General features: G+C 42.4%; 2 protein-coding genes across 11 annotated transcripts in view; one reads left to right on the top strand and one right to left on the bottom strand.

Annotated features, from left to right (window-relative positions):
- ULK4 (unc-51 like kinase 4) overlaps positions 1-1,937 on the top strand; it is a 166,765-nt gene extending 164,828 nt beyond the window's left edge. For all 7 annotated transcript variants that reach the window (XM_028751072.2, XM_077916423.1, XM_028751073.2 and 4 more), the window contains one exon: positions 250-1,937. In XM_028751072.2, coding sequence (XP_028606905.2) covers positions 250-331 — 82 coding nt within the window. In that variant the 3' untranslated portion in view covers positions 332-1,937. The remainder of the gene's footprint in view (positions 1-249) is intronic.
- Positions 1,693-27,942, bottom strand: CTNNB1 (catenin beta 1). 4 transcript variants are annotated; one of them, XM_028751079.2, is made up of 16 exons: positions 27,924-27,942; positions 11,580-11,638; positions 10,559-10,786; positions 10,225-10,478; positions 9,774-10,012; positions 9,488-9,689; positions 8,539-8,683; positions 7,846-7,949; positions 6,402-6,740; positions 6,098-6,256; positions 5,551-5,670; positions 4,772-4,922; positions 4,576-4,697; positions 3,516-3,576; positions 2,685-2,905; positions 1,693-2,449 (listed from the first exon to the last, which is right to left on the bottom strand). In XM_028751079.2, exons 2-15 carry the CDS (start codon positions 11,590-11,592, stop codon positions 2,697-2,699), a joined length of 2,346 nt encoding a protein of 781 aa, XP_028606912.1. In that variant the 5' UTR covers positions 11,593-11,638; positions 27,924-27,942; the 3' UTR covers positions 1,693-2,449; positions 2,685-2,696. The 4 variants fall into 4 exon arrangements, with proteins under 4 accessions (XP_028606912.1, XP_028606911.1, XP_028606910.1 ...); XM_028751078.2 differs by lacking the exon at positions 27,924-27,942 and adding an exon at positions 26,789-26,929; XM_028751077.2 differs by lacking the exon at positions 27,924-27,942 and adding an exon at positions 25,787-25,989.

The raw sequence follows: 27,942 nt of genomic DNA, 5'->3' as shown, positions 1-27,942 counted from the left end.
CTGTAACTACATTATACTTATTATGCTACATGAGCTCACCAGGAAAAGAGCAAATCGTTCTGCCTAGATTTTAGAGCACTGAAACAATTTTGCAGAGGGACAATGGCTTTTTAAAGGCAGGAAAATTTCTTTAACAGATAATGTGGCAGCTGTGGGTCAAGATGGTATATGGAATGAAACCTGCTCGTAGTTCTCTGTCATTCCTCTTGCTGTATGATGCTAAACTGGCTTCCCTCTTCCCTTCTTTAGCTTCCACGCTGATATGGCAATTGCTTCCTTGGCAAATGAAATCCTCAAGAAAATTGAACACTATCAAGGCTCATTCAGCTAAGACAGTTGTTGCTTTAGAAATTGTTTAAGTGAGAGTAATGAGAATTTTTATTTACGCTATCATTTGTCTTTTTTCTAAAGGCTGTGATGAGTAACTGGAATCAGCTTCCATGGCTCTGAATTATATCTAGGTTCAACTGAAATATTTTAAAACTCACCTGTTTTGTGTGTGTAATATAATGAGCCCCATTAATTGCAGAACCATCTTTTCTCACCAAATGCTCACATAGACAACAGTGTTAGCTCTCCTACCTTTCTGCTGAGAGCACAAAATATGAGATTGTTGAAGAGAGTCTTGTGTCTTTTGCTGTTCCAAATATAAGGGACTATTGCAAGTGGGGGAGGAACAGGAATAATGCACCCCTGCAGTTGCCTAGCTCCAAACTTCGTTTTCATTAGTCATACTAGAGGGGCGCTAGGAGTATTAGAAGATGGGTACAGTTTTAAAAAAAACGGCTTACCTAGCAGCCCTGCTGCCTACACATTTCCCCTTAGCTTCAACCGTTTAATCAAGCCATTTAGAAAACGAAGCAAGTTAATGGTGTGTTGGTAATAAAGAAAGTAGGCAGCCAACAGATATCCTGGCAGCATAACAATGTACAATCACTACCAGTTAAGCCAAATCCTGTATAATTTTAAATTTGCATGTGTTTCCATTAGTAATGTTACACAATGATCTTTGCTCAAACACAAGTCAATTTAAAAGCTCTTTTCCCCCCAGGAAACTTATGCTCAAGATGGGAGGAACTGTGAGTGGCTTGTTACTTATCAGATAGGCACTGTCTACTGACCTTTTGGCACACCTACTGAAGGCCTTTTACGTAGGTATTGTTATCCCAGTCTCTATATATGAAATTAATGAGAGATGTTTCCTAATTTGCCAACACATAAGGAAACATTACTCACTGGTTACAAAGTGAATCCAAGATGCTATTTTTGACCTTTAAAAATCGGAAGTTGCCTATCTCTGTATCCCTTGCCATAGATACTGTATTAGATGGATGTTTTCTGGATTTTGTAACAAACCTGGAATAATACTCAAGAGGAATATGGCCAACTTCAAAGTGGCAATTTCTGAAATGTTGCTTTTTATGATTCTACCAATACCTTTCTGCATCTATAAACCTTCTCAGTTACATTTTATCTGAGATTAGAAATGTTAAGATCCTGTAATGCATCTATAATCCTGGACAAACTTAGTAGGAAGTAAAAACCCCTTTGAGCACGTGGTATTTACCAAGGCACAGGATTGCACTGCAAATGGCATTACATGAAAATATCAAAAGATGGAAGTTCATACCTCCCACCCTAGCATTTTACCAAAATTCGTTCATAGAGAATAACTGAAATAACACAGCAAACTGAATTTAAAAGTTTACTTTAATTTTGAACCATTTGTATAACTGTTCTCATGAAGCATCTGTATCACAGCAGGCTACAATAACTTTGGATAAAAGGCAACTGGTAAACTGTCCAATACAAGGTTCCATACAACAGTTCTTACTGGCCCCTACCCAGACATCTCCAGATAAGTTTTTGATCAAAAACATGAAATAGATCCACCTGCTTATTTTAAGCATATTAAAAAGGAAACTAATTGGACCATTTCTATTTGTCTAATTTTTATACAAAAAGGCTACACAATGTTACACTTTTCAGAATACGATTAGAGTGATTATGAATTAGTGTTCTACACCATTACTCGATCCTTAAAAATCAGAAATTGCTGTAGCAGGTTCACTATAACTTAAAAACACAGAGACTTAGAAACCCTACAGTTACTGCAAAAAAGAAAACTACTTTAAAAGCAAGCAAGGTCAGTACCATTACAAGAGATTTAAAAATTAAAAAAAAGTTTTAAACAAGCAAGGCTAGAGTTTGATAAATTCCATCTTGTGATATTCATTCTTGTGCATTCTTCGTTTCGTGAGTCACTCTCCAAATCCATTTGTTACTCCTCGACCAAAAGGACCAGAACAAAAAGTTTACTTCAGTTGTTCCCATAGGAAACTCAGCTTGGTTAGTGTGTCAGGCACTTTCTGAGATACTAGCCCACCCCTCGAGCCCTCTCAGCAACTCTACAGGCCAATCACAATGCAAGATCATTCAGGCAATACAGCTGTGTGGGAGGGAAAAAAATAAATCAGGGTTAAACAACAGGAATGGTTACTCAGGTTAGAACTGCATCATGACACACCTAAGTAAATCACTCTGGCAGACCGTAATCATGAGTCAAGTTGAAAGCAGACACTGCAATTTTGAAACGCGCGTCTGTGACCGACACGAACCAACCCAAAGCCGCTCCCTCCCTGCCAGCCAAATTCTCAGATTGGTAGGTAGGTGGAGCTTCTTACCTAAAGGACGATTTACAGGTCAGTATCGAACCAGGCCAACTGATTACTGTCACCTGGAGGCAGCCCATCCATAAGGTCCTGGGCATGTCCTAGATCTGGCAGCCCATCAACTGGGTAGTCAGCACCAGGGTGGTGGCCCCCCATGTCATGTTCCATCATTGGGTCCATACCCAAGGCATCCTGACCGTATCCTCCAGAGTGGAAAGAACGGTAGCTAGGATCTAAGAAAGTTAAGGATGGCAGAGGGGAGAAGGGGGGGAAAAGCAGGTTAACATGTTAGGCGCACCAGAAGCTCCAAACATCAGCGGGTGAGATTCCACAACCCAGCCACACTGAAGTCACATTTTCTAGCCCGGAAGTTGTATGGACAAAACTGCAAGTCATTAGCATGCTACTATCAGAAGCATAAAGCAAGTTCCAGCCAAGCCATTAGTCTGCATACTGCTGAAAACCCAGAACAGCAATACTATTACAGTGCACACAACTGAAATGCAGACTTTTAAATATGCAACTAGAAACGCTTATAGCTTGCTTTTACCTGCCCATAAAACAGATGATGTGTCTATATTTACACAACTGGCACATTTTTATATACAAAAACGCTTTACATCAGGGAACTTTCATAGCATTTGAATACGAGGCAATTGATCTAGAATGACTTGGTGAGGTGCTCTCACACAGAGGCTGCTCAACACGTGTTTTGAGTGGCATTGTTCAACGGAACAGCGCAAATAACAAAGGTTCGGTTAAGATGCTACCATCTTAATGTGTTTGCAGTTCTTCATTAAAGGCATTCTGAGTATATTTGGCTTTACTGCAATTGATACATACCATCTGGGCGATAGCCAAGAGGTTCTCCTTGGGCACCAATATCAAGTCCCAGATCTGCAGTCTGTAGGGAATATGCAAAGAATTAAGTCTCTCAGCAGAGGCAGGAAATTAATTCCAGAAGCACCCATCATCTATGAATTTGTTCCAAGAGTTACTTAATGTTATATATGCCTGCACTGATTTGGTTAGAAGTACACAACAGTCAGCTCCAGCTATTTTTCTATGTAGCTAGCACATATGAAGCAGACCAAGTTGCCATACCAAGGCCGAGTCCCCTGCAATAGTCTCATTAATAGAAACTTTAATATTGGGAGACTTCTTCTAGTGTATGCGACAATCAGGTGTTTAATAGGAACATTATATGGTTTCCGTTAATCTGCCATTAAAAAGGTAAAGCGACCCCTGACCCTTAGTTAGGTTCAGTCGCGGATGTCTCTGGGGTTGTGTCGCTCATCTCGCTTTACTGGCTGAGGGAACCAGCGTACAGCTTCCGGGTCATGTGGCCAGCATGACCAAGCCGCTTCTGGCGAAACCAGAGCAGTGCACAGAAACGCCGTTTACCTTCCTGCCGGAGTGGTACCTATTTGTCTACTTGCACTTTGATGTGCTTTCAAACTGCTAGGTGGGCAGGAGCAGGGACCGAACGACAGGAGTTCACCCCGTTGCGGGGATTTGAATTGCCGACCTTCTGATCGGCAAGTCCTAGGCTCTGTGGTTTAACCCACAGCGCCACCCATGTCCATTAGTGATCTAGCAACACTGAACAGCATTTAGGAGTCCAAAGGCTCACTCACATCACAGAAAAGTTTAGGAACAGAACTAATGGCTTTTATTTGAAAACTGCTCCGAAACCCACTGCAAAAGTCCAAGCTTAATGTTATTGTTTGCGGGCATATGGTGCCATGGGCCAGCGTGTCTGGCTGTTAACCAGGAGGTTGGTGGTTCGAGCCCACCCAGGGACAGGATTCTTGCACTGCAGGGGTTGAACTAGATGACCCTCAGGGTCCCTTTCCATGATTAAAGGAATACTGTTAGCTGTGTATCTAGCCGTTTAACTGACCTCATTCCAAGCCATTGGTTCAGTCCTGAAGAGGGAGCTTGTCAGTTCGACCGAAAGCCGTTTCTTATAATCTTGTGGTTTATCTTCGGACATCCTAAACAACACTGCAGCTGCGTATGTCGCTGTTCAAAGAGAAGGGAGTTTTAGTAGAGGAATCCAAATACCACCAAGCCCAATTCTCTCTTCCTCCACTTACCCACACCCTCATTCCTAGAATGAAGAAGTTCCGTCAGTGGTGCTGTAGCTCCCTCTGCTTCAATTGCCTCCGCTGCTTCTTTGTCCTGAGCCAATTCACACAGTACACCTGCAGCCACTCTCTGGATGTTCTCGATAGGGGAATACAACAGCTAGAAGGAAAACATCAAGCAGGACAGACTAAAGTATGCTGTTTGAGCACAAACTACAAGCATTGTCAAGAAAAACCTTCTTTAGGCCTTGACCAAACTTTGGCTCCTGTAGGCCTCTAGGTAATCAAACACTACTTTCTGGTGAGAAATTCAACTTTCACTAATGAGGATGAGATCATGAATTCAGTGCACGTGTGATGTCTGGTACAAGCTGGGTTCCAAGGCCACTGACACCTCAACTAATTGGACCAGATGCCTTCCCTTATTTATTTTTTACAGCGAGTCTGATGGTCCTGAAAGTGAGCAAAGGTAAATATCCAGCCCCTATTTTTCTGGGCAGTGGGCACATTACTACATGAATGTAGTGACCCTCCTCAGTTTTATAGACTCATGGGCACCATACCATCACATTTTCAACCACATTTGGCAGAAGCCAAATTCTGCACACAATGCCAAATTATTTATTTCTATGCAAATATATGGTATATTGACTAAAACTCTGCCAATACTGTGCTCAGATAAGACTGCAGCTAGAAAACAACTGGGCAGTTTCTAAAAATTGTTTCCCACACTCTTCCATAAGATCACAACTCTTCCAAGTATTTTCTTGCTCAGAAACTTTACCTACCTGCACAAATAGTGGAATGGTGTTTAGACCCCTAATTACAATTCGATTGTGGACATCTCTAGCCAGAATATGAAGGGCTCCAGTGCAGCCTTCAACTATTTCTTCCATACGAACGCCCTCCTGCACAAGAAACATTGTTGGGGGGGGGGGGTTAATTACTACACAGTTATTAGTTACAGAAATCCTGACAAATCAAACATGCCTTTGATACCTAGTCTGCATTGGCATATTTGTAGTGTTTTTTCAGTGAGCAGTCAAGTTTTGCAAGTGCAGAGATAAGAGAGTTAAAACCACCTTTATAGTGGAATAATGTATCCCTCCCTGAATAGCAGGTACGGCAAGAAGTTTAGTGAACACTTACAGACGTCTACCAGTAAGTTCTTCCTGTCTGCCATTACAGAACCAGCCTCAGCAGTAAGCCGCCTACAGTATTTTAACACAATAGCAGGAAAAGCAAGACAAGTAGTTGCATTATTTGAAGCTTTTGGTTAGACAAAGGAGATCCTGCTGCACCTATTGCTGCCATTCTTCATTAAGAGTCACATACCACAAACTGTTGCTGTGTGCCACCCATTGACGTGCGGCGTTGGGTGTCTTGATGTGCTCTCACCAGCAGCTGGACTAGTCTTGGAATAGCACCTTGTTCACGCAATGGAGCATGATTTGCTGGACAGAGAGCAAGATTGCGGATCAGACCAACGGTAGCCTGAAATTACAAGGAAGGCCGTTAGAAAGTTTTAAGACATCCAGCAAGGCACTCAAAAACCTCGCTTCAGCATTTGAAAGTCCAACTGGATTCCCTCCGTCCTCTCCCACCCCCGAAGACAGGATTATACTTTGAATTCTGTTACCTTGATAAGAGGCCAGTGAGATGGCGGATGCAGGAGTTTAACCACCACTGGAAGTCCATAATGGAGACGCACTGCATTCTGCGCCATCTCAGCTTCTTGGTGCCGACTAGTGAGGTGACGGAGCGCACAGATAGCTGGCTCGGTGATATCTTCCCTGTCACCAGCCCGGAGAACTGTACGCACAAGAGCCTCAATGCCACCCACTTGGCACACCATCATTTTATTCTTGTAGTTGTTGCAAGTAAGGTTAGACAGGATACCAGCTGCACAGGTTACAACGTTGATGTCGTCCGACCCTAATAGCTGCACAAGGGTTCCCAGTAGACCCTCCATACCTTCCTGTAAGAAGACAGCATGCATTAAGACCAGCTTCTTTGTACCTGGCCCTTTCTTAATGCCAAGTTTCTGTAAGAGCTATTTTTACTATCTCACCTTCCTATCTGTGGGTTGTATTAATCCAGATAGGAAATTTAAAGGGATGGCTGATCACAGATTAACAGGGCTTCTCAGCAAAGTACACAACAATGCAAAGGACCAAGGTACATCCACCCTAGCAACACTTCCTCCTGTGGGATCTGCTTATACAACCATGGGAAACCTTTAAAAAGCCCTTTTGATCAAGCCCACAACTAAATGTGAAAGGATTCCCCAGAGGTGACTAGCATTCTTCCCAATGGCAATTCATTCTCCAACTAAGGGTACAGATAAAAAGCACAGCTCCGCCTACCAGATTCTCATTAGCATGTAACTAACCCTCTCCAAGGCTAAAATTGAGGCGGGAATGAGTGAACCCTTAAGAGCTTAGCATGTAGAACTGGCACTTTGAAAAACAGAAACATGAACAGCTCGTCCAAAATATGGGATGAGGCAAGAGCATTGGCTGAATCAGCAGTGCAATCATTAGAAAGCATCTCTCTTCATCTGTTTCTATATATTTCCCACATTTGATTTAAAACAATCCTGGGGAAGTATTTGCATATCCGTAGGCAGAATTTAATTTTTTAATTTACACCAGCCTGGAATATGCTTCATTAATGGACAGCATATAATTTTAAATAAAAACATTGTAAAAATGAGGAAGAAAGCCAGGCACCTCAAATTCCTCACTCATTTCAGTCTGTCATAAGAATTCCTCACCTGGACACAACATCATTATTTCTTAGATCATCTCTTCCATGCCCCCACTAACAAATGGTTGTTGCAATATGCCACTATCTTGTGTTAATCAGCACAGCATCCCTATACTTCAATATTAGTCTCATGGCTCTATAATTCAGGGGTCAGGCAACATGCAACCCATGGTTTACTGCAAGGAGCATGTACGGTTCAGGCTCATGCGTGCTCCTCCGTTTATTCATGGTGACTTTTATCAACCTAGCTTGACACTTGGGAACACTTTATAGCTTTGGCGTTTATGATAACCTTTTTAGTTCTTGTTCCTTACCTGCTTAGTTGCAGCATCCGAAAGATTTCTAAGAGTCCAGAGACAATTCTGAACAAGCCGCTGGCTTGGATCTGTAAGGTGGAGTCCCAAAGCCTGCATTCCACCTAAAGAACATTTAGGTATATTAGGTTTCACATCATCATGGATCCTTCCAACCTCAAGTCTTTACATGGGACATTCAGTCTTTCACTTAAAAGTACCACACATGTGCCCGATTGCTGTTCTGAATTTTCCTCACTTTTAAACACTCTAAGTTCTGACAACCATGTTTCATTTCAGAGCTAAGCTTTAAGACAGTGAATGAGGACACATTCTCTCTCTCTCTCTCTCTCTCTCACACACACACACACACACACACACACACACACACACACGTATGTGTGGCCAGAATCACAGTGTACTTCTAATTTTATTACCTCTTCAGGATTCAGACACATTAACCCATCCACCAGTTTAAAAAGTCATGAGGTCTCTAATTATACAGTGGTTGGGAAATGAAACCCATTTTAAAGTGGCATGGCATCATCTAACTTTTGTTTTACTTCTATGCGGCCCTTTAGTTAAAAGTACTATCTAGCAATAATTGTCTAAACCCGAAGCATTCATATTGGTTTGAAACACCTCCCATATCCATAAGCTTTGGCACAGAGGCAACACAAAATGTGATAGCGTTGCCATAAAAGAGATACTTACCAGCCTCTACAATTGCCGGTTTGTTACTAGAGCAGACTGACAGCACCTTTAGCACTCTACTTGTGGTCCACAGTAGTTTCTCATAGGTGTAGGTCCTCATTATGTTTACTAGAGCCTGGGGTCCACCACTGGCCAGAATGATAAGCTGCAAAAAGTTTTTTTTTAAAAAAAATAAAGCAGTAATTAATCATTTCATTTATATCCTACCTTTCCTCCTAGTAACTCTATTTAAAATATTTATAACCTGCCTTTCATCTATATGGATACCAAAGTGAGGGACAACCAACCCTGCAATAAATTTAATTTAAAAATCCATGGATAGGGGCAGCTAAAATTAAAGAACTACTGCAGAAGAACACATCTAACAGTAAAACCTTCAAAACACCCAAGCAAATGAATCTTGGCCTCACACCAAAATGATAAAAATGAATGTACCAGTTACACTACTAAAGAAAAGGCACTCGTTCTTGGTGCCCCACAAAGACCACCCTTGGGAGATGCATGAAGTCACCAAGTGGGCTTCTGATGGCTGAGTGGCAATTTGAGCCTGGGTTTCCCCAGCCTAACACTAACGACTGTGCCATGTGGGCTCTTTTGACATTTGTGTCATTGCCTGCCAGCATAGACTTATTGGATCCTTTGTCACTAAAAGAAGTATGGAAGGTGTTTCTTCCTCTGTTTACTGCTCGTGTTTCTGAGCTGCCAGACCACCATATTTACACGAATCTAATGCACCACTGAATTTAATGTGCACCTCAATTTTCAAAACCTTGAAACCAAAAAAGTATTTGCTATGCCAGTGGTGTTTTTCAAGCTTGCAATCAAATCTAATGCGCACCCTAATTTTCGCAACGTAATTTGGCCAAAAAAGGTGTGTGTTACATATGAGTAAATACAGTAATGTTTGTCCTTGCATACTCAAAACACTTTAAAATGTTTTGAAAGTTACCTTGCTTTCTTGGTTGCCATATGCAAGAATTTGCAGGCAGTCTGTTGTGATGGCCAAAAATTTAACATTTGTCTTGTTGAGCAAGGCAACCATTTTCTGCAAACCACCAGCTAGACGAACAGCCATTTTGGCGCCTTCTTGATGCAAGAGAAGATTGTGCAGAGTAGTAATGGCGTAGAAGAGCACAGAATCCACGGGAGAACTATGAAGAAAGTTTAGGTTAGCAAAGCTCCAGTCCAAGGCTGACAGATGTTGGAAAGATGTGTCATGTCAATGATCTACATACCCAAGCATCTTAACAAGAGCAGGAATGCCTCCCGATTTGAAGATTGCCAGCAAGCCTTCACGGTGATGAGAGAGGTTGTGTAGTGTACCCGCAGTACAACGGGCTGTTTCCACATCATTTGTATTCTGCATAGTACGCACAATGGCAGAAACCATTTGAGGAGAGCGCATTATAGCATGGCGGGAGGCTTCCTTTTTGGACAACTGATGAACCATAACTGCAGCCTTGTTCACCACCACCTACAAAAGGCATTTGAAAGAGTTACTTGTTTTGATGTTCGTGAACTTTTCAAGGTATGAAAAGATCACTAAAACACTTTCAACACAGGAAAACTATGAACGTTGGAGGCACAATTCCAATGTGAAACAGCACAGTCCAACTCAAAGTGTCCCTTGTGGGGCTCACGGAAAAAGACTCATTACTTACACGCCAATAATTGCATGTACATTACCTGGTCCTCATCGTTCAAGAGTTTGGTCAGTTCTGGGATGGCCCGAGTTGCAAGTTCTGCATCATCTTGGTAATTTATCAAGTTAACCACAGCATGTTTTAACATCTGGGATGGTTCAGCCAGGCGTTGCACATTTGTTGGGTGAGCAGCATCAAACTGTGTTGATGGGATCTGCATGCCTTCGTCCAATGTTTCAGGGAACATGGCAGCACGCACCCTCTGTGCTCTCGTCATAGCATACTGTCCATCAATATCTGGAACAGGAGAAAGCCTTTTTTAACAACTTGACTAACAAGGAAGTAGGCAGTTATTTAGGTACTAAGACTGTACTTACCAGCAACCTGTTCCTGAGTGAAGGACTGAGAGAATCCCTGTTCCCACTCATATAGAACTTGGGTGGTATCAACATCTTCCTCTTCAGGGTTTCCCTTGCCACTCAGAGAGGGAGCCGTTGTTGTGGCACCAGAGTGGATACCAGAATCCAGGTATGATTGTTGCTGCCAGTGGCTGACAGCTGCTTTTCTATCTGGCTCCATTGCCATGTCCAACTCCATCAAGTCAGCTGCAAGAGATGTTTAACAATGAGCTTGCTTCAACATTACACATCCTTTTGGCAAAATCCTGAATTTGGACAAATACAAGTTATCTACACTACGCATTTATATGGTCACCCCATTTAAGACCTGCTGGAGAGGCTCTTCTCTGTATCACACATCAGAAGAGTGATTGGTTAGGAGACAAGGAAGAGCCTTAGCCAAGGAAATCCCATTTAAGAGAATTCCACATTACCCCTTCTTTGCTGTTTGTTTCGCCACTATTGTGGAAACCTTTTTCTTTCAACAAGCCCTTCAAGCTCATACTTTCATACTCCTTCACCTGAGCTTTTATCTGCAGCCCCACAATTCAAGTTTTCCATCTGATGCCTACTGGCCATGATCCAGAAGCATTCAAATATGTACTGATCTCTTCTTGCTATTCATTATTTTTGTTTTACAAACACATTAAATTCTAGAAACGAAAAAACCCCTGAAATTTGATTAACAGAACAGTATTGTTCTTCCTGTAAGTACAGGCGAACTAAATGTCTGTTGGGCAGGGAGAAAAGACTGGGATTTTGGAGTCGTATCAAGCCCACCCAGAAGCCTGCAACTCTATCACTTTCTGTTCAAAGTAAACCTAAAATCAAAATCCAGTGAAACTACCAGAACAGGCCAAGTCCATGTAGCCTTAATTCCCTGGACACATAGAGCTGTTATTTGCTAAGTCTTGAGAATTTGTGCCCACACCCAGCAAGATCAGAGTTGAAATAATCACAATGAACCATCAGTAACTTGAGGGCTACACAAAAGACACACCTTGGGTTGCCATGATCCTTGATGTGCTCCCAGAACTGTGGTCTACTGCACTTCAGACCCTAAAATACAACAAAATATATAGTTAAGAGATTTGTTGGCTTTAGGTTTCAATAGTAGGATCCAAGGTACGATTCCACTAAGTAATGAGACATAGCTTTGCTAAAGAAACTAGCATAATTTAATATTTGTAGGCCATCCTATACTCTGAGCTTGGCCCTGTCATCAAATAGCAATTTGAAGAACTGCCTCTCTAGAAATCTGATGTGGGAACAGTGGACTTCAGCTGTTTAAACTGTGCCTTAACCTATGCTCAACTTGAGCATTTGGAATAAATGCAAATATTACAATACCAATACACACCCAGCTACTTCCTTCCAAAGGAAACCAAACCCAGGCATAAACTACACATCTGGATCTTCTTATTGCTCATTTAAGTGCAGTGAACATTAACACTGTTGTTAGAAGATTGTGTTTCCTTGCAGGGAAACTGTGAGCTGCTGTTAATGAACTACAGCAGAGAAAGTAACTGCCACACTCCTAGCCCAAATGTTATTGGGTGATGGAGGCCTTGCGACAGCAACTCAAAGGTGACCTTGAGAACAATGCAACTGCTAGGCTATGACCTATGATCTAAAGATTAGTTTCTATGAAGTTGAATGGAGGAGTTGCATCTTTGCTAGGTCAGGGAAATCTTTGAAATAGAGCAGCAATAGGGAAGCTCAGGCTAGGGACCAAATGTAGCCCTCCTGGCTTCTCTACCTGGCCCTCAGAACTCTGCCCAAGCCACACAGAGCCACAGCCCTCAAGGGCTCTGCTTCGCACTGGGTAGCATTTCCTTGAACTCAAATAATGCTTCATCTGAATTATACACGTGGAAGCCCAGTAAATAAAATCAGGAGAAATACGCTTCCCCCCACAGACTTTTATGAAAAATAGAAAAAACTGGATTATGTTTTAAGACAAGGTATGCATATATTTAGGCCCCCAAAATGTTTATGCAAGTCTGTGTACAGTATTGGATCGTAATATTTCTGTCCATGGAGCACAAACAAATCCTAAACTGTACACAAAAAGTACACCTCTAAAATGTAAGAGCAAGATGCTTTCTGCCTCTCATTGTCATTGTCACAAGAGAAGGAAGAATGATTCACTGCCTTCTTCGCTTGTGGCTTTCTTGTTGACATAGGTAGTGGACCTGTTTCTGTCCTGTCCTCTGGACTAGCTTAGTTCAATCTGAGCAAATCATCCATTTTTAGAACTGCAATACGAAGGAACAAATGGAAAGTGATAACTTAGAAAAGGAGACTGATTGAATTTCATGTGGTGTTCATTGAGGTTTGTTCCCCCCTGTTTTTATGGATATGAGTGTTTTATGTTTGCTTGAAACTGCGGGAGAATTGGAGGAGACATGATAATTTTCAAAATAATGATTTGTTTTACTGTAATGTTGATGGCTCCTGTTTCTATTGTTACTTTGCCTGCTCCTCAAACTAGCAAAAGCAGAGGTGCTAGCTTCCTTATAAGCTAAGCTGTAATAAAAACTTATTTTTAAAAAAAAAATCAATGTGAAATTATTTTCTGAAAAAACTGTACTTTTAATACATGAGACACAACAATCCTACAGTAAACCAAGCTATACATAATGCATGTTATGTTCCTACAGTAACAAATTTACTTTCAATATGTAGAATGCTTTTTTTTTAAGTATTGCATTTTTTTCAGTTCCCTTTCCCCACCACAAAAAACAGTGAGATAAGCATACACACACCCTCACCCACCACCCTCAAAATTTTACATCTCTAGTCTTGATAGAAAGATGTGTGTGTGTAAACTAGCCTACTGTAAAAAGATAAAATCTGTGCTTATTGCTTGGCCCACCACTGGCATGCACATGCTGACAAGAAGGCAATCTGGTTCAGGGTGGAAAAGATTCCCCAGCTCTGAAATAAGAGTAGTAACTGACAAGAGTCAGTGATAAAGATCACAAGAGGGTTAAGCCTATATACTCCAATACATCTGGATACACACTTACCAACATAGCTTTCCAGCAAGATACAATTATGCCCTCAACTTTGTCCTGGATGAAAAGGCCAAACAGTGTCTCTTCTGTGTGCTGCCTTCCCTCCCCCACATACCAATTTAAGACTATCACCTGCAATCCCTTTTGCAAAACTACAGTGGTACCTTGGGTTACATACGCTTCAGGTTACAGACTCCGCTAACCCAGAAATAGTGCTTCAGGTTAAGAACTTTGCTTCAGGATGAGAACAGAAATTGTTCTCCGGCGGCGCGGCAGCAACAGGAGGCCCCATTAGCTAAAGTGGTGCTTCAGGTTAAGAACAGTTTCAGGTTAAGTACAGACCTCCGGAACGAATTAAGTACTTAACCCGAGGTACCACTGTACTGGCATTTGTGGAATTATGCCGTATAACAAGAGCCAAAGGAGTGAGATTTATGGAGATGCAACCATTAAGTTCAGTTGTAATACAGGTGACTCTCAACTTATGTGGGGGTTACATTCCAGGAATAGCGGGTAGGGCCAAAACTGTGCATGGTCAAAACACATTGGGTTCAGTGGTAGGTGGGATTGCCAAAGTTTTTCTTCCTGGATAACGAGACCCTTTTAAATTTTTTAAGCAAAGCACGTAAAGCTGAATGAGCACAAATTAAAATGCACGTAAGTTGAGAGTTACCTGTAGAACTCCAGCCTTTATTTTTAGAGTTGAATATTTTCTTGTTGGTGAATGTGCTATGTAGTCTTCCTGCTTCATATCAAGCAATACTAGTTTACTTGCAGCATAACTAGTTCTGGAAGCTTGCAATTAAATGCTAAACAATTCTTTTCCTAATCTGTTGTGCTGGGCAGAGACCACTCCAAAAGAAATCCCTCACTGCTTCATTAAGTGTGGAAACCTAGCATCTGGAAGGAAGTGGTCAGACCTACTTATATTTGGGCTTCTTCAGTGCTCACCCTTCAGGATGCCAACCAACAAGGTTAATGAAATATAATGGATGTATTCACACATGCTAGAACGGTGGTTTAATAGTGTAACACACCTTCATGGAACTGTCTGGTCGTTCAAGTGAAGGAGGACTGCAGCTATCCTGTAAGTTTAAACAGAGATCAAAGTGTCTACATAGATGCTCTGGAGATGTCCTGTGCACTGTGCAAAATCACTATGAATACAGCTATGAATACAAAGCTGTTTCAAAGGAATTTAAAATCTGGTTCTATCATGCAGACATTTTTTCTGCCATAGCTTTAGACAAGTTTGCAGAAGTTTTGCTTTGTCTGGGAATCATATTTCCTTAGCATGAATATCCATTTGTTTTTCTAAGGCTCCAGTCTTTTACTGTTTCAGCCCCCACCCCAGATGTGCAAGTAAGGTTAGTACAAAATAATTTTGTATACGTTATAGAACTGCAAGTATGGTTCCAACAGATAACTATCATTTCAAAATACATTCATCCCTTCTCCCTACACACCACCTCTTCAGGTACCAATTTTTGCTATGGCCTTTATACATTGTTATAACCTGTTCTCAAAAAAAAAAAAAATCTTTTATCTAGAATAGTCATTCATCAATTTTGAAACATTTCCTTCTGATACCTCTTGAGTAAACACTTTGCCTGAGAAAAACAGATCTTGCTTCCTTCCGAGACGACATACACACATTTCTCCCTAACATAGCCAACAGGCTTTAAGACAGGTCTCTTCCCCTTCTGTTTTACTAGCTATTACTGAATCCATGTTTTGCTTCAGAAATCAACAATTCAAAATCTAATGTGCTCCGATGAAATTTAGTTGTTCCAATGAACAGCTTATTAGTCACCTCACTAACCTACAGTCACAAAAGCACATGCCTCTAATGTTCCCTTATAAATAAGACTCTCTAGCAGAAAAACTGAAATTGTTTTCAATCTAGTTGTGAACTCAAGTAATAAAATGTTTACAAGTCTTAATAGCATATTCAAGAGAATCAAAACTGATGAGCCCAGGGTACTTTAACAAGACTCAACAAAAATTGTTGTTGATCAGGCAGCTATCCTGACTGAAGCAGTAGCCTAAACACTTTCAGTGCAAAGCAGTCAGTTACATTTAGGAACTCTTCTAATGCAGGAGTAGCCAACATTTTAGGGCCTATGGGCACATCTGCAAAGTGCAGAAACTGTCAAGGGGACCACACACACACAGCAACCAAGTACATGCCACAACCTGTTCTACTGGCTATAATAAAGCTTAGTTTCAGCAGGAAGGGGAAATCCTTTGGACACATGCGTGCCTTGGGCGCCATGTGGCAACCCAATGCATGAAAATATATTAATGAAATTACATTTGTTTTACTTGTATTCACTTTATAGCAAAAAGGATGCTACTCTCTAATGTGGGAGTCATAGCTTCAACAAATATTTTTATGCTATTTACATCAGTTGCTGGAATCTGCTCATATTAGCACCTTTCAGGTTCTTAACCCAAGACAGTTGATTAATGAAATCCGTATCAGATGGCATATAATGGAACACAAACTGACTAATGAAGCTTTACCAGACAAGACATACAGGCAGAGCAACTTGCATCAAAGAACCAGTGCACACAGCAGTACTGCTGTGTGTGTTTTAATGCAGATAATATTGGACTCACTAGTCTGATGGATGGCAGGCAATCTGTGACTACAGCAATGTCCCATTCTTCGTATGGACAGGTTTGGACACCAGCCAGTTCAATATGCAGACCCCTTTCTCAGTAGCGTTTTGCAAGCTATGAAGTTCTTAAAGACTTAATGCTCATATGTGTGTGTATACATAGAGACACACAGAAAGAGCCTGGGTTATACTGCCAACCTTATTTTCTTAAAAGTAGAGCACAGACTTCCTAAATTTTGGTGGAAAACATTTTGGGAGATGAGCAGATGAATTTGTTCTACAGGCCTAACAATATGCACCTATCAACCAGATTATCTAAAAACTTGTACCTAAGTGCACTTTTGGGCTCTTAGCACAACCCATAATATTAATGCAAGCATGTGTTTACACAGCTTCACCAAAGGAGAGGCAATTATAAAATACTAATGGAATAAGCAATACTAGTAGCATCAAATAACAAACTTCTGTAGAGTGCTCAAGTGTTTAATTCACAGTGTTTAATTCACAATGCATAATCAGTATTTCCCTCCACATAAGATTAGGACTGAGGCAGAGAGTGTAGTTTCCTTAAGGCCACCTAGTGAGCTCATAACAGAGGCAAGATGACAACTTAGAAGTGGGAACTTATCAAATTCATAACTCAGTCTCTTTATCCGTTACACTACAGCAGCTCTATTTTATTGTTTTATTAAACAAAATTTATATACCACTTGATTGTAAAAACCTCTAGGCAGTATACAAAATATGCTCTGGAAATACTCTCAATTCAGGAGTCAATGTAAATTAGACAGCCATATTTTTAAGAAAACAATTTTATCATTTAACCATTTCCTGGGGCAAAGGCAGAGATACCTGTTACAACAAACAGGTTTTTTCGCTTACATGTCTGTTTTGAAAATTAAAACTACACTGGCAATGCTGTCCACTTTAGAATAGCTACTGCTATTCTAGGGTGCAAGGGAAATGATGTCTGATGGTTTGTGGTATTGTGGTTTAATACATCTACAGCAGGCTCAAATTTTGAACTTCTATCCTACGCGCAAATAACCCTACGTATTGCATTTCTATTACAAGTCCACTAATTAAGCAGCTGCTTATATGTACATACAGCCTTACAAGTTACAGCCCACTTGTCTGTGTTTGTGTTACTTGACATAAAAAGCAGTATCTTTAAAGCTTGCCCATCTGGTGCAAATTCTAACAGGCACAAGCTATTTAAAAGCCTCTTTTCAGGCTCAGGATCAACCTGGCACAAAATGTAATGCAGTACAGGTTAAAAAAAAACACCTACCCTCTAGCACTGCTAACAAGGGACAATCCTAGCTTCTAGTCCATCCCAAAACAAATGGCACCTAAATTGACTCAGAACCATCTAGTCACCTATGTATTCCTCTAGGTTTCTTCTTAATTTTGTTACTGACTCAGAATGGGGCATGAACTAAGTGAGCATTCTTCTCTAGGACTGATGCCTTTCCAGCCAAAGCTAAATAGGTGCTCAAGGCACACTCTTCCAAAGACAGATGTTCCAAGTTACAAGACTGGCCAAATGGAGGCTGCTTTTGCTGCTACTTGGATTAATAATAATAATAAATTTTATTTATATCCCGCCCTCCCCAGCCAAAGCCGGGCTCAGGGCGGCTAACAACAATTTTTCTCTTTTTCTCTTAAAATTTGCAACTTTTTTCTTCTATGCAGAAATCTGAATGTCTTGAATGTTGATAGCAAATTCCAGAACCGTATCTGCAATCTGCTCAGGGCATGCTACTAGTACAATCACACTTGGAAGAGTATGGGTTGCTCTGTAAACATACACAAAATATGTATGATGGCACCAGGCAAGCCTTCTAGGAGAGAGCATTTCACAAGCGGGAGCCACCACTGAAAAGGTCTGTTCTTGTGTTGCCAACTTCCAGATCTCCAAAGGAGGAGACAGACAAAGGTGGGCCTCAGATGATCACAGTGTCCAGGTGGGCCATACGGGGAGAGGCGGTCCATGATGTATTGGATCCTGAGACACACAGGACTTAATAGATCAAACTTTTTTCTGGGCCAGAATTGTGCTGAAACCACCTTGCCCCAGTTAGCAACTTGACCACTGAATTCTGTCCCAGCTGCAGTTTCCAAACAATCTTCAGAAGCAGCTCAATATAAAAGGCATTCAATAAGACTACACAAGGTCTGTGAAAATAACAGACCTGTTCTTAGGCTGATCTACCCACTACTAACAGGGAAGAAAGACTGCATATGCTGCTTATGTCAGTGAATCAGCTGAATATCTTACTCTAAACAGGTGTTTTTCAAATATTCACTGACCGACACAGTTTATACACCTGACTGAGGTACCACACCAGAATCCTTTTCTTCACTCTCTGAAAATAGAACTATGTGCCATATAAAAAAGCTTTAGAAAAATTTACAATAAACCTGGCAGCATTCAGATAAATAAATTTGACTCAGGCACCTCCATAATTCTTTCAACACTATGAACTGCAGTGTTGCTGTGTTGAATCTCGAAACTTAAAAGCTCCAAGACCTCGTGAAAATTTGTTCTGCCATTTGGAGAAGTGAAAGAAATGTTACTACATATTCAGTTACTATCATATGCAGGTGAAAGTTTACTATTACTCCAGTGACTCACTAATTTCTATTACAGTGCTTCAAAGAAAGCAAGTTTATCTAGCCTCAACATCACCATGTTTAAACTTGCAATATTAGTAGTCTAGGAGTAGGTTTCATTCCCCCCACACTTACATGTAACTTAACAAATAATTATTTTCCTGTTGTAGGAGTAATAAATATTTACTGAATACTTCTGAAACACCAAAGTAAGGGTCCTTTCCAGACAATTAGCTTGCACTGGAAATATTAGTTTTCCTTCTCCCAAGCTAGAGCTTTAGTTGAAGCAATATTTAGTTTTAAACAGCAAACGGCAGGTGTTTTTGTTCCTCATACACACACTGCTTCCACTACATTATGCGAGTGCAAAATAGAATGATTAAACACTCCTTTTCCCTATCCTCCTGAGAATTCAAGGTTGCATTTTCTCCCCTCTCCTTTTATTAGAAGCTGTGTGCAGTCTCAGCTGTACTGTTCTAGCTCTCCCAAGTGAAAAACTGGTGAACACTAACAAAACTATGCCCTTACTTGCTTTCTTTTTCTTTTAATTTACTTTAATATTACACTCAACAAGCTCTGCAGTGTATACTGTTTAAAGAGCAAAACCTAAGAAACCAAGGAAATTCCCCTCACAGAAACACTGCCCAATTCTAACTACCACCAGCCCATCATATGGGAACATTTTAGCCCAAACAGGTCCAAAATTTTATTATTAAAAGTACAAAAGTACCTAATTTTTTTTTTTAATGTCCAGAAATAAAACCTGTTTTTTAAATGAAACTAGAGAGGGTGTTCACATGCAGGTATCCATTCAGACAATTTGCTCAGAGGGTCTGAATAGGCTAGCTGCAACTGAAGTTGGGTATATAATCTTCAACTCCAATTACTTAAGGACAACTTCTCCTCTAACGAACTATCAAATTGTCTAGTGTTATCAGCTAAATTGTTTTCCTCCTACAGAGGAAGTGCAGTATAACAGGGTGAAGAACTTTAGCAGGCCACGGAAGTTAGCCAGCCTTCCTGCAGGTAATAAATTACAGGAGAAGATGGTCACTTCCACATCATCCACATGGTTACTTCTGTTGTTGTGCCATTCATGCATACCAGCATTAACATTTAAGTAGCAACATTCTATCAAGCAAACCTGTTTGAGCATAGTAGTTTCTACTATGTCAAGAGTGTGAGTTGGATGCATCTTAAGTTCTGTCTATACACACAGCCAGATGGGCAGGGTATGTATGTATGTATGTATGTATGTATGTATGTATGTATGTATAAATAAATAAATAAATATTATCATCATTATCATCATCATCATACCCAGATTCATATATTCTTATAAGAAACTCAACTAAGTGAAAGAAGAAAGCCGCTAAGCCTGGTTTGGGGCAGGGGAGGGAGTTAAAAAAAAAATCAAGTTTGCTTGACGGAAGGTATACTATGCAGTGTGCACGTTTCCAATTTGTTTTTCATAAAGCAGGATACATTCATTGGGGGTTTTCTTCAGAAAATTTCATGTTAAAAGCAGATCCTGCAATGGGAAGCAATGGTTAACTGTAGGTTCCTGATTTGCTTTCCTGTTCTCACAAAGTGGAAACAGAAATGCTTACATGTAGGTGCATGGTGCTTATTGAGTTAGGATCTGATTGTGCAAACTAGGCCCATGTCTTCTTGGGGAAGAGAAACCAAGTCCAATAACTTAATACACTTCAGGGATGTTGAAAAAAATCTTGGCCAGGGAAGTTCTTAAGCAGTTGACAGCTACTTAAGTTTCTTGGTCTGCCTAGTTACTGCAGAAACTTTCTGTGATATATTGAATTTATGACAGGCTAGAGAGCCAGTTCAGCTATAGTAAGAGGCCCTTCATGGAAAGATGGCTGCATGAGTGTAAGCAGTTTGATGCTAAATGAAGCCAATAGACCAGTTAATGCTTTATCTATCAAGATTTCTATTCCAACTGGAGAAATAACCAATGATGCCTAACTAACAGACCATAAACTCCCCTCTACTTTGCAATGCAGACCAGAGAACTTATGGATGTTCAGCACTGCTGTATTATTTTGAAACATTGTTCAGATAACTTTCTGGAGTCTATATGCTAACATTTTAATTCACTATTTAAGAACTAACTCATGGTATTTGTCATGTTACCGTTTTACCAACTTCTTGCTAATTAAACACACATCACTGATCAATTCTTGGCTGAGTCAGGCCGGGCATGCTACACTCATTCCCTCACCACCCCCACACAAAAAAAACCTGTATGATTGCCTTCAGCAAGCTTATACATTTCCAACTCTCATAATTCCTATCTTAGATCCCCACCTGATTTAAGACCATCTCAAATTATGTATGCCTGCAGAACTTAATGTGCATGCAGTAAGTATGTTTCTGACAATACAAAAATACTGTCATGCTGCAAAGAACTAGAATATGATGCAACCAACAACACATGGACATGCAGTGAAATACCTCTACATGTTTCAAGGCTGAAGTTCCGATGGATGGATGCGTTAGTATCTTCCTATAAAACCAACAGGAAATCTGGAAAAGCAAGTTCTTTAAATTTGCCAAGACTTCTACTATGAAGTTTCTCCTCTTCCTCTTTTAGGTCTTCCACTCAGAATCTGCTGTTCCAGTAAGCTCTTACACTACAGTTCCACCTACAGCCTTTAATTACTGACCATCCCAGTTTAACATGCAACTACTTGCTAAAGACACCAAGAGCGTTTTAGTGGAACATTATATCCCTCAACTTGTGTCATAAATATTCATTACTTTGTCATAAAAGTACTTCTAATGTCACCATTCTGCTTTTATCTCCAATTTATTGTTGACAACTGGTTAAGCTACCTATGCATCAACTTTATGGTAAGATGTTTAGGAATGGAATTACCAACTATAATGAGGCATTCAAACTCAGGACAGCTGTACTTTTCTGTTACAAACCCTAACAGACAAGTTTAAAGTTAAAACTCAACTTAATAGAAAGCTAGGATTGGCCTAGATTAAACACCTGTTAGAAACAAATATCCAAGAATTATTACACAAAATTACTGACACCCTAATATCTTACATTTAATTTTGTCAAGCCCCATCTTGCAAGTATTTTAGATCAGTTGTTTGAAGCACAATTGTTTATTAGCTATGTATGCTTTTTAAAATATTTATATTTCTTGCATATTAAACTACTGACCTATAGAGTACTAGAACTGTACTTTACTTTCTCAATTAAGTTATGAATTAGTTCATACGACTTACCCTGCCTAAGAACCAATATGCAATATTGTCCCCCTCCAACACAAAGCATTTTTAAGAATCTAATTTGAACATTGTGTTTGCAAAGCTCTACTGACAACTATTATTAACTAGATGTCTAGCCCAGCTTTTCACAATACTGTATAAATGTCTATATTCATTAAGGTTCAATATATAGGCCTGGAAGCATGACTTTATAGAAAGCATACTCACATGGCAGTATACACATCTGATCACCATACTAGCTATCATTCTATCCACTATAAACTTGTTCATGCTAACCACAATCTGCTTCAAAAGCTGAAATGCCACACTAATGCTTAAAATCCATCACCTAACTTTTTAATCCTCCCAGAAAAGAGCAGCAAGTGTAACCCAGATGTACCATATGGCACCCTTTTGGTATATGCAGTATTGGCTGTTGGAAAGAGCAGGGCAGAGCTGCAAATTTAGATTCAAATACCAGCTGTGCCATAACTGCTTGCTCTCACCTGAATTACTACAAACAACAATTATTCTTTAGGTAAAGATTTTTGCAGCATTTAGGGTTTTACCAAAATAAATTAAGTTCCCCATTTTTCCAATGCAGGAATCACTTTACTATGAAACAGGCTCACTTATGTTATGCATAAACCCACATAGGTTTGTTATGCAGAAGTGAAGGTATCCATATGAAATTGCAATGATTTCTTCATATATGTTATTTCTACAGAAGCAAAGCAGCCTTTTTCCTTTTGAAGTTATACAAAATCGGATCAAACGTTGTCAACATTAGACGGCAAAAGCTTGTACGAGGGCTAGAAGTTTCAGAAACGTAGATGGCAACATCTATAGTTTTTAGGTACAGTGACTAAGCATTAAATATTTGCTCAATTTATAACAAGCTCATACAAATTTTTTAAATGGGGACAATTCAGTATGGTAGCCAAGAAAATCCCAACTCAACTTTCATTCCCAAACAAATTAGATCTCATGGACCATTAATGCAGAGGTACAAGAATTAGGGTATACAGAAGTTATATACAGGTAATGACTGTCAACACAGTTGTCACAGAGTACCCCCCTCAATGACATTCCACTCAGAATGCACTTCTTAAAATATTAGCCTCAATACCCAGATGCTGAACCGTTTTAGCCACTCAAAAGCATTCACACTACAAGTTTGTTATCTGCCACAGAATAACTATTCTTTAAATTTTTGAGATGTTCAAGCTCGTGTCTTAGACCAGTACACCCTCATATGTATTTTCACATCTATAAACATTAACACAAGTTATGGCTTGGCCTGAATTAGATAAGATGGCAGAGATGCTCCACAACATGCTAGATTTTAAATTTAAACTTCAACAGAAACATAAAACTGGAATATATGCCCTACAGTCATAAGGGTCGTAAGTCCTCAATACCTGGATACAAGTTACAAATTTAAGATACAAGCATGCCCCCACTCTGGTTTAGAAGTTGCATTAGATGCCAAAACACTTGTGAAAGCTTTGCATTTACAATCTAATTTCATACAAATTTACTTCAAGCCACACAAAGTTCAAATGCCTGCAGTTTTAGAATTTTCTAAACTATGTCTTGTCATAATATTCAAAGTTCAGGGATGAGGAACCTGCGACCCCTCAGGTGTTTAACTCCAACTCTCAGAATGGCTAATAATCAGGGATTATGGGAGCTGTAGGAGGGGGCACAAGTTCCCCATTTCTGTTGCAGTTCTTAATTAGGATTTGTATTCTATTCAAAACAGAAATTATAGTTTGTTGGAAGACTTAAGTAATAACGCCACTTAGTTTAAGACCAAGGGATGTAGTTGGTTGGCATATGTAATCTTTGTGAAACCAAGAGGAGATAAGTTATGAATGTGCATTTTAACCTTCCTTCTCAAGTCCCAGCTTGTTTTCTGGTATGTCATGTTATGAGGGTGCTCAGCCAATTGTACTAGGTCTCTAGGTTTACTTGTGTGAAATATTTAAAAGCATGGATAATGTTTATGGAGGAGCCTAACCCAAAAGAGTTAAATGCCAAACACCATTAAAGCTTCACAGTAGTTTAGTATGCCCTGAGCCAACTGGAACTTTAAGACAAGTCATGTATTTTGGGCTTACCTCTGCTATTAAGCTCCCACTGGGTTTTTGTTTTTTTAAAAAAAGCTATTTTCTACATACTTCTCATACCACACACTTCACTGTACGCATTTGGAAGGCAAAAAGAGGAAAACGCAGGATGCCTGCTCAAACACCTAGAATCAACAGTACACCAGCATGTACAATAGTTTTGGAAGTTCTAGATATTGTTGAGCCTGTTTCTTCTCAAACCTCCAAGAGACGGGGTATCAACTTTCTCTTCTAATGCTATCTAGAAAAATGGCAGCGGCAGTTAGCAGTGTCAGGATTTGGTTAAGTCAGCCCTCGGTGTAAGAACAGGAACCGGAGGCGAAATTAACATCTTCACGAGGGGAGACCCGAATAGTACATTTGGGAAATCCTACAGCCTTCATCGTTCCCCCGCACCAGATTCAGCAGCGCACACTTTCCCTTCCTTATCAAGGTCGCCTCCACCCTTCTCAAAGATCCTTGTGCCACCCAAGATGTTTTGCAAAGAGCTCCTATGCAATCCGCCCAAATCTCCGGCACGCCTTGCTTTTTCACTCGGATCCGAAGCGGCGGGAATCTGAGCCGCCCCCCACTTTTCACAGGGCTGGACAAAACGAAAGAGCCTCTTTGCCCTGCAAGGCCAAAAAAACAAAAACCCACCCCACAATGCAACAGATATCTGGTGCTGCTGACTGCAGCCAGGCGGCGGAGTTAATTACACACAATCCAAACAAACCCGAGACTTCGCCCCCCCCCCTACCTTCCCAAACACCCGCTTCCTCCACCATCCCCCCTAACCCGAGCCTCGGGGGCGAAAACCCGCCAGCAAGTCGCTCCACGACCTCTGCGGAGAAAACAAGCCCACCACGAGACGCCGGATCGTCTGCAGGAATCCCCCACCTTCCCGATCCCCCCGGGCGCTTTTTGTCGCACGTTTCGGACCTTACGGCGCGCTCGCCCCTTTTCTCTCCCTCTCGCCTCCCCGCCCACCAACCCCACTCCCCCCCCCCACACGCCTCGAGGTGTACATGCCAAGGCTCGCCCCAGAACAAAATAAATAGCCAACAAAAATCAGCGTCGCGCACGCCGCCTACTTGCCCGGCTCGCGGTCCCGACCTCACCCGAGCCGACAGGGGAAAGAGGTCCCACCTTGTGGCCAAGGCTGCGAGTTAAAAACCCGAGAAGTTGCGCTCCGCCCTTAAGACAGGAAGTGGGGGGGGGGGAGAGGGAGAAAAGAGAAAACATTCCCGCAACCTGATCCCATTTTAAATCTTGGGGGTGTCTATCCCCCCTTCCACCTTTCAACGCAACGTCGAAATTACAGAAACGCCTTCCGGGTCTCCTTTGCTTTCTGCCTTTTTTACGCCCCCCCCCCCAAATAAAACCCCGTCGTCGTCCCCTCACTTTTTTTTTTCTTTAAAGAGAGATCTATCCCCCCCCAATCCAATCAATTTATGAGGCAAAAATACAGCCCCCCTCCCCCCAACAACACACTATTATACTCTCCCCCCCCCCTCAGAAGTAGTAGTGCTGGGACCAAGGCCAAGTTTCGTGTGAGGAGGGAACAGTCGGCAGCCCCGACACGGTACTAACACTGGCGGTGAGGCGAGAGAGCGCAAGGTCCTCCTCTCCTCGCGGCTCCTGCTCCCCCGGCCGCCGCCGCCGCCGCTGCTGCCGCCTTCGCCCCCTTCGCTAACCGCCGCAGCGCGGGCCACGCAGGCGCCTCCGCGAGCGCTCCTTTCGCCCGTCCTCGCCTCCTCCTCCGCCGGCCACCGGCCACCGAACACCGAGAGCGGGCGAGAGCGAGAGGTAGTGAGGGAGGCTTAAAATGGCGCCGCTCGCCAGGAGCTTCTTATATGGGCGGGCGCGCTCGCATGGTATCCTGCCGCCGACGCCGCCTCGCCGCGCGCAGCATTCCACACGCAGGCGAAACCCACCCAGCAGCAGCAGCAGCAGCAGCGGCGCGCGCAAGGGGCAGGGAAAGGGAGAGAAAATAGTGCCCGTCCGGCTTCCCCTCAGCCAGCGCGCGCACTCACAACATACATACACAGACAGAACGCGGCGGAGGGAGACGAGCGAAGTCGCTGGCGAAGAGAAGGAGCTGCTAGGCAAAACGGCCTAGCGGAGACTCGGGGAGGATGAGGGATTGTGGGAGCGCGGGGGGAGGGGCCGGGGAGGGACGAGGCAGGACGGGTGCAGGGATCCGGCGAGGTGTGATGAGGCCCTCGAGGAGGAGGGGGGGTGCAGAAGGAGAGGCACCCTCTCCCTCCCCCCCTCCTCTGATCTCGGAGAGGGTAGGAATGAGGCGCGTTCCCGCAGCCTGGGAGAGAAGTTGCTGCTTTTTCGGGGGGGGGGAGCTGCCTGCAGGCTGTTTCCCCCCTGACACAAACCCCTTGCAAACGTAGCATGCATGCTTCTCCCCCTTTCTCTCCATTGCAAATACTTTTGAGTGCGGGCGGAACGTTATCCCTCCTCCCCCATATTTGCATCCAGCGAAAGTGACTTTAAATGCACCCCCTTGGTTATCCAGACCGGCCCGATCCGTGGGAATCAAGAATTCTTCTGCTCCGGGCTTCCAGTGTCGCGTCAACTTACTGCTCGCTTTCTCCCTTCCCGAAGGAAGCCTGGTCTGCAGAGCCGGGATCCTGGGGCTGCTCGGCGTCGGGCTGGGAATTGTCCTCCTTCTCCGGCTGCTGCTCTGGCTTCCCTTCCCTTCCCCTCCCCGTAGCAGCAGCAGCAGCAGCCACTCCTTAAAACTTAAAGTTACTACGACGGAGGGCCGGGGAGGAGATTGTGGGGACGGGCGGAGGCAGGGGGAAGAGCCTGCTCTGCAGTTCTTCTCCAAACAAACGCGCCGCGGAGATGTGGGCCAAAGCAAACACCCCACTTTCTCCCCCCCCCCCTGTGGTTTCTGCTGAGCGAAAACAAGCCCGAGGAGCTTCGAAGACAGTACCTGGAAGTGCCTCGACGGTGCAAAAGCAACCCTATAGGCTGGTGTGTGTGTGTGTCTCCCCCACACAAGTCGCCTAGGCTTGCCAAAGTATATTTCCCCTATGCCAGATTTCCCCTACCAATATAGATGCTCCCAAGTTTTAGGTCCGGTGGCTGCGATCCCTTGCACGCTTTCCTGGGATCAAAGCTTGCTTTCCAAGGTAACGTGCAGAGGGTGGCACTCCCCGCCCCACCGATGACTGCGAGGTGTTTTGTGTTGCACCCACAACCACTTGCAAAGGGGCCTTCTAACTGGCGGGGGCCGTGATTTTGTCTTAGCGAGCTGTCCCATCTTAAGTTTCCTTTCTGGGCTGCGCTGAATATTAATATGGGCGAGTTCTTAATAGCCTTAACTGATCAGACACACGCCTATTAATCGAAGCACTCGGCTGCTTTTTTGCCTCCTCCAAACTCCTTTCCCAACTCGGATCTGCGTCGATGTTGCAAACATCGGGACGCCCTCACGCTCACAAATGTTGCGCATCAAGTCACAAAACATCTCAACTTGGCCGGGCGAGAGACTCGACTTGCTCCGGCACAATCCTGAATAAGACCCGACGTGAATAGCTGACGACGGAGCCGAAGTGACTCCGAAACGTGGAGGAGGAGCGATTAGGTCTGCCTGGAAATTTGGGCAAACGATGCGGGACGATCCCCATGTGGACTTTGGGAGGCAGGAAGAGTCTAGAAAGGCAGCCCCTTCCTTCAGCCTGTCCTCTTCTAACCGCAAGCTACCTACCCTGCCGGCAGCTGAGGAA

This window comes from Podarcis muralis, chromosome 12, assembly GCF_964188315.1.
Source record: "Podarcis muralis chromosome 12, rPodMur119.hap1.1, whole genome shotgun sequence".
Lineage (NCBI taxonomy): Eukaryota > Metazoa > Chordata > Lepidosauria > Squamata > Lacertidae > Podarcis > Podarcis muralis.
This window is presented reverse-complemented; position numbering and strand designations above follow the sequence as displayed.

Bases quoted from the DNA above. Each gene is read 5' to 3' on its own strand.
- CTNNB1 (XM_028751079.2), bottom strand. The intron at 10,479-10,558 runs GTAAGTACAGTC...CTCCTGTTCCAG, and splicing joins CACTCAGGAACAGGTTGCTG to ATATTGATGGACAGTATGCT. The intron at 6,257-6,401 runs GTAACAGAATTC...TTGTAATTTCAG, and splicing joins CTCACTGGCCTCTTATCAAG to GCTACCGTTGGTCTGATCCG.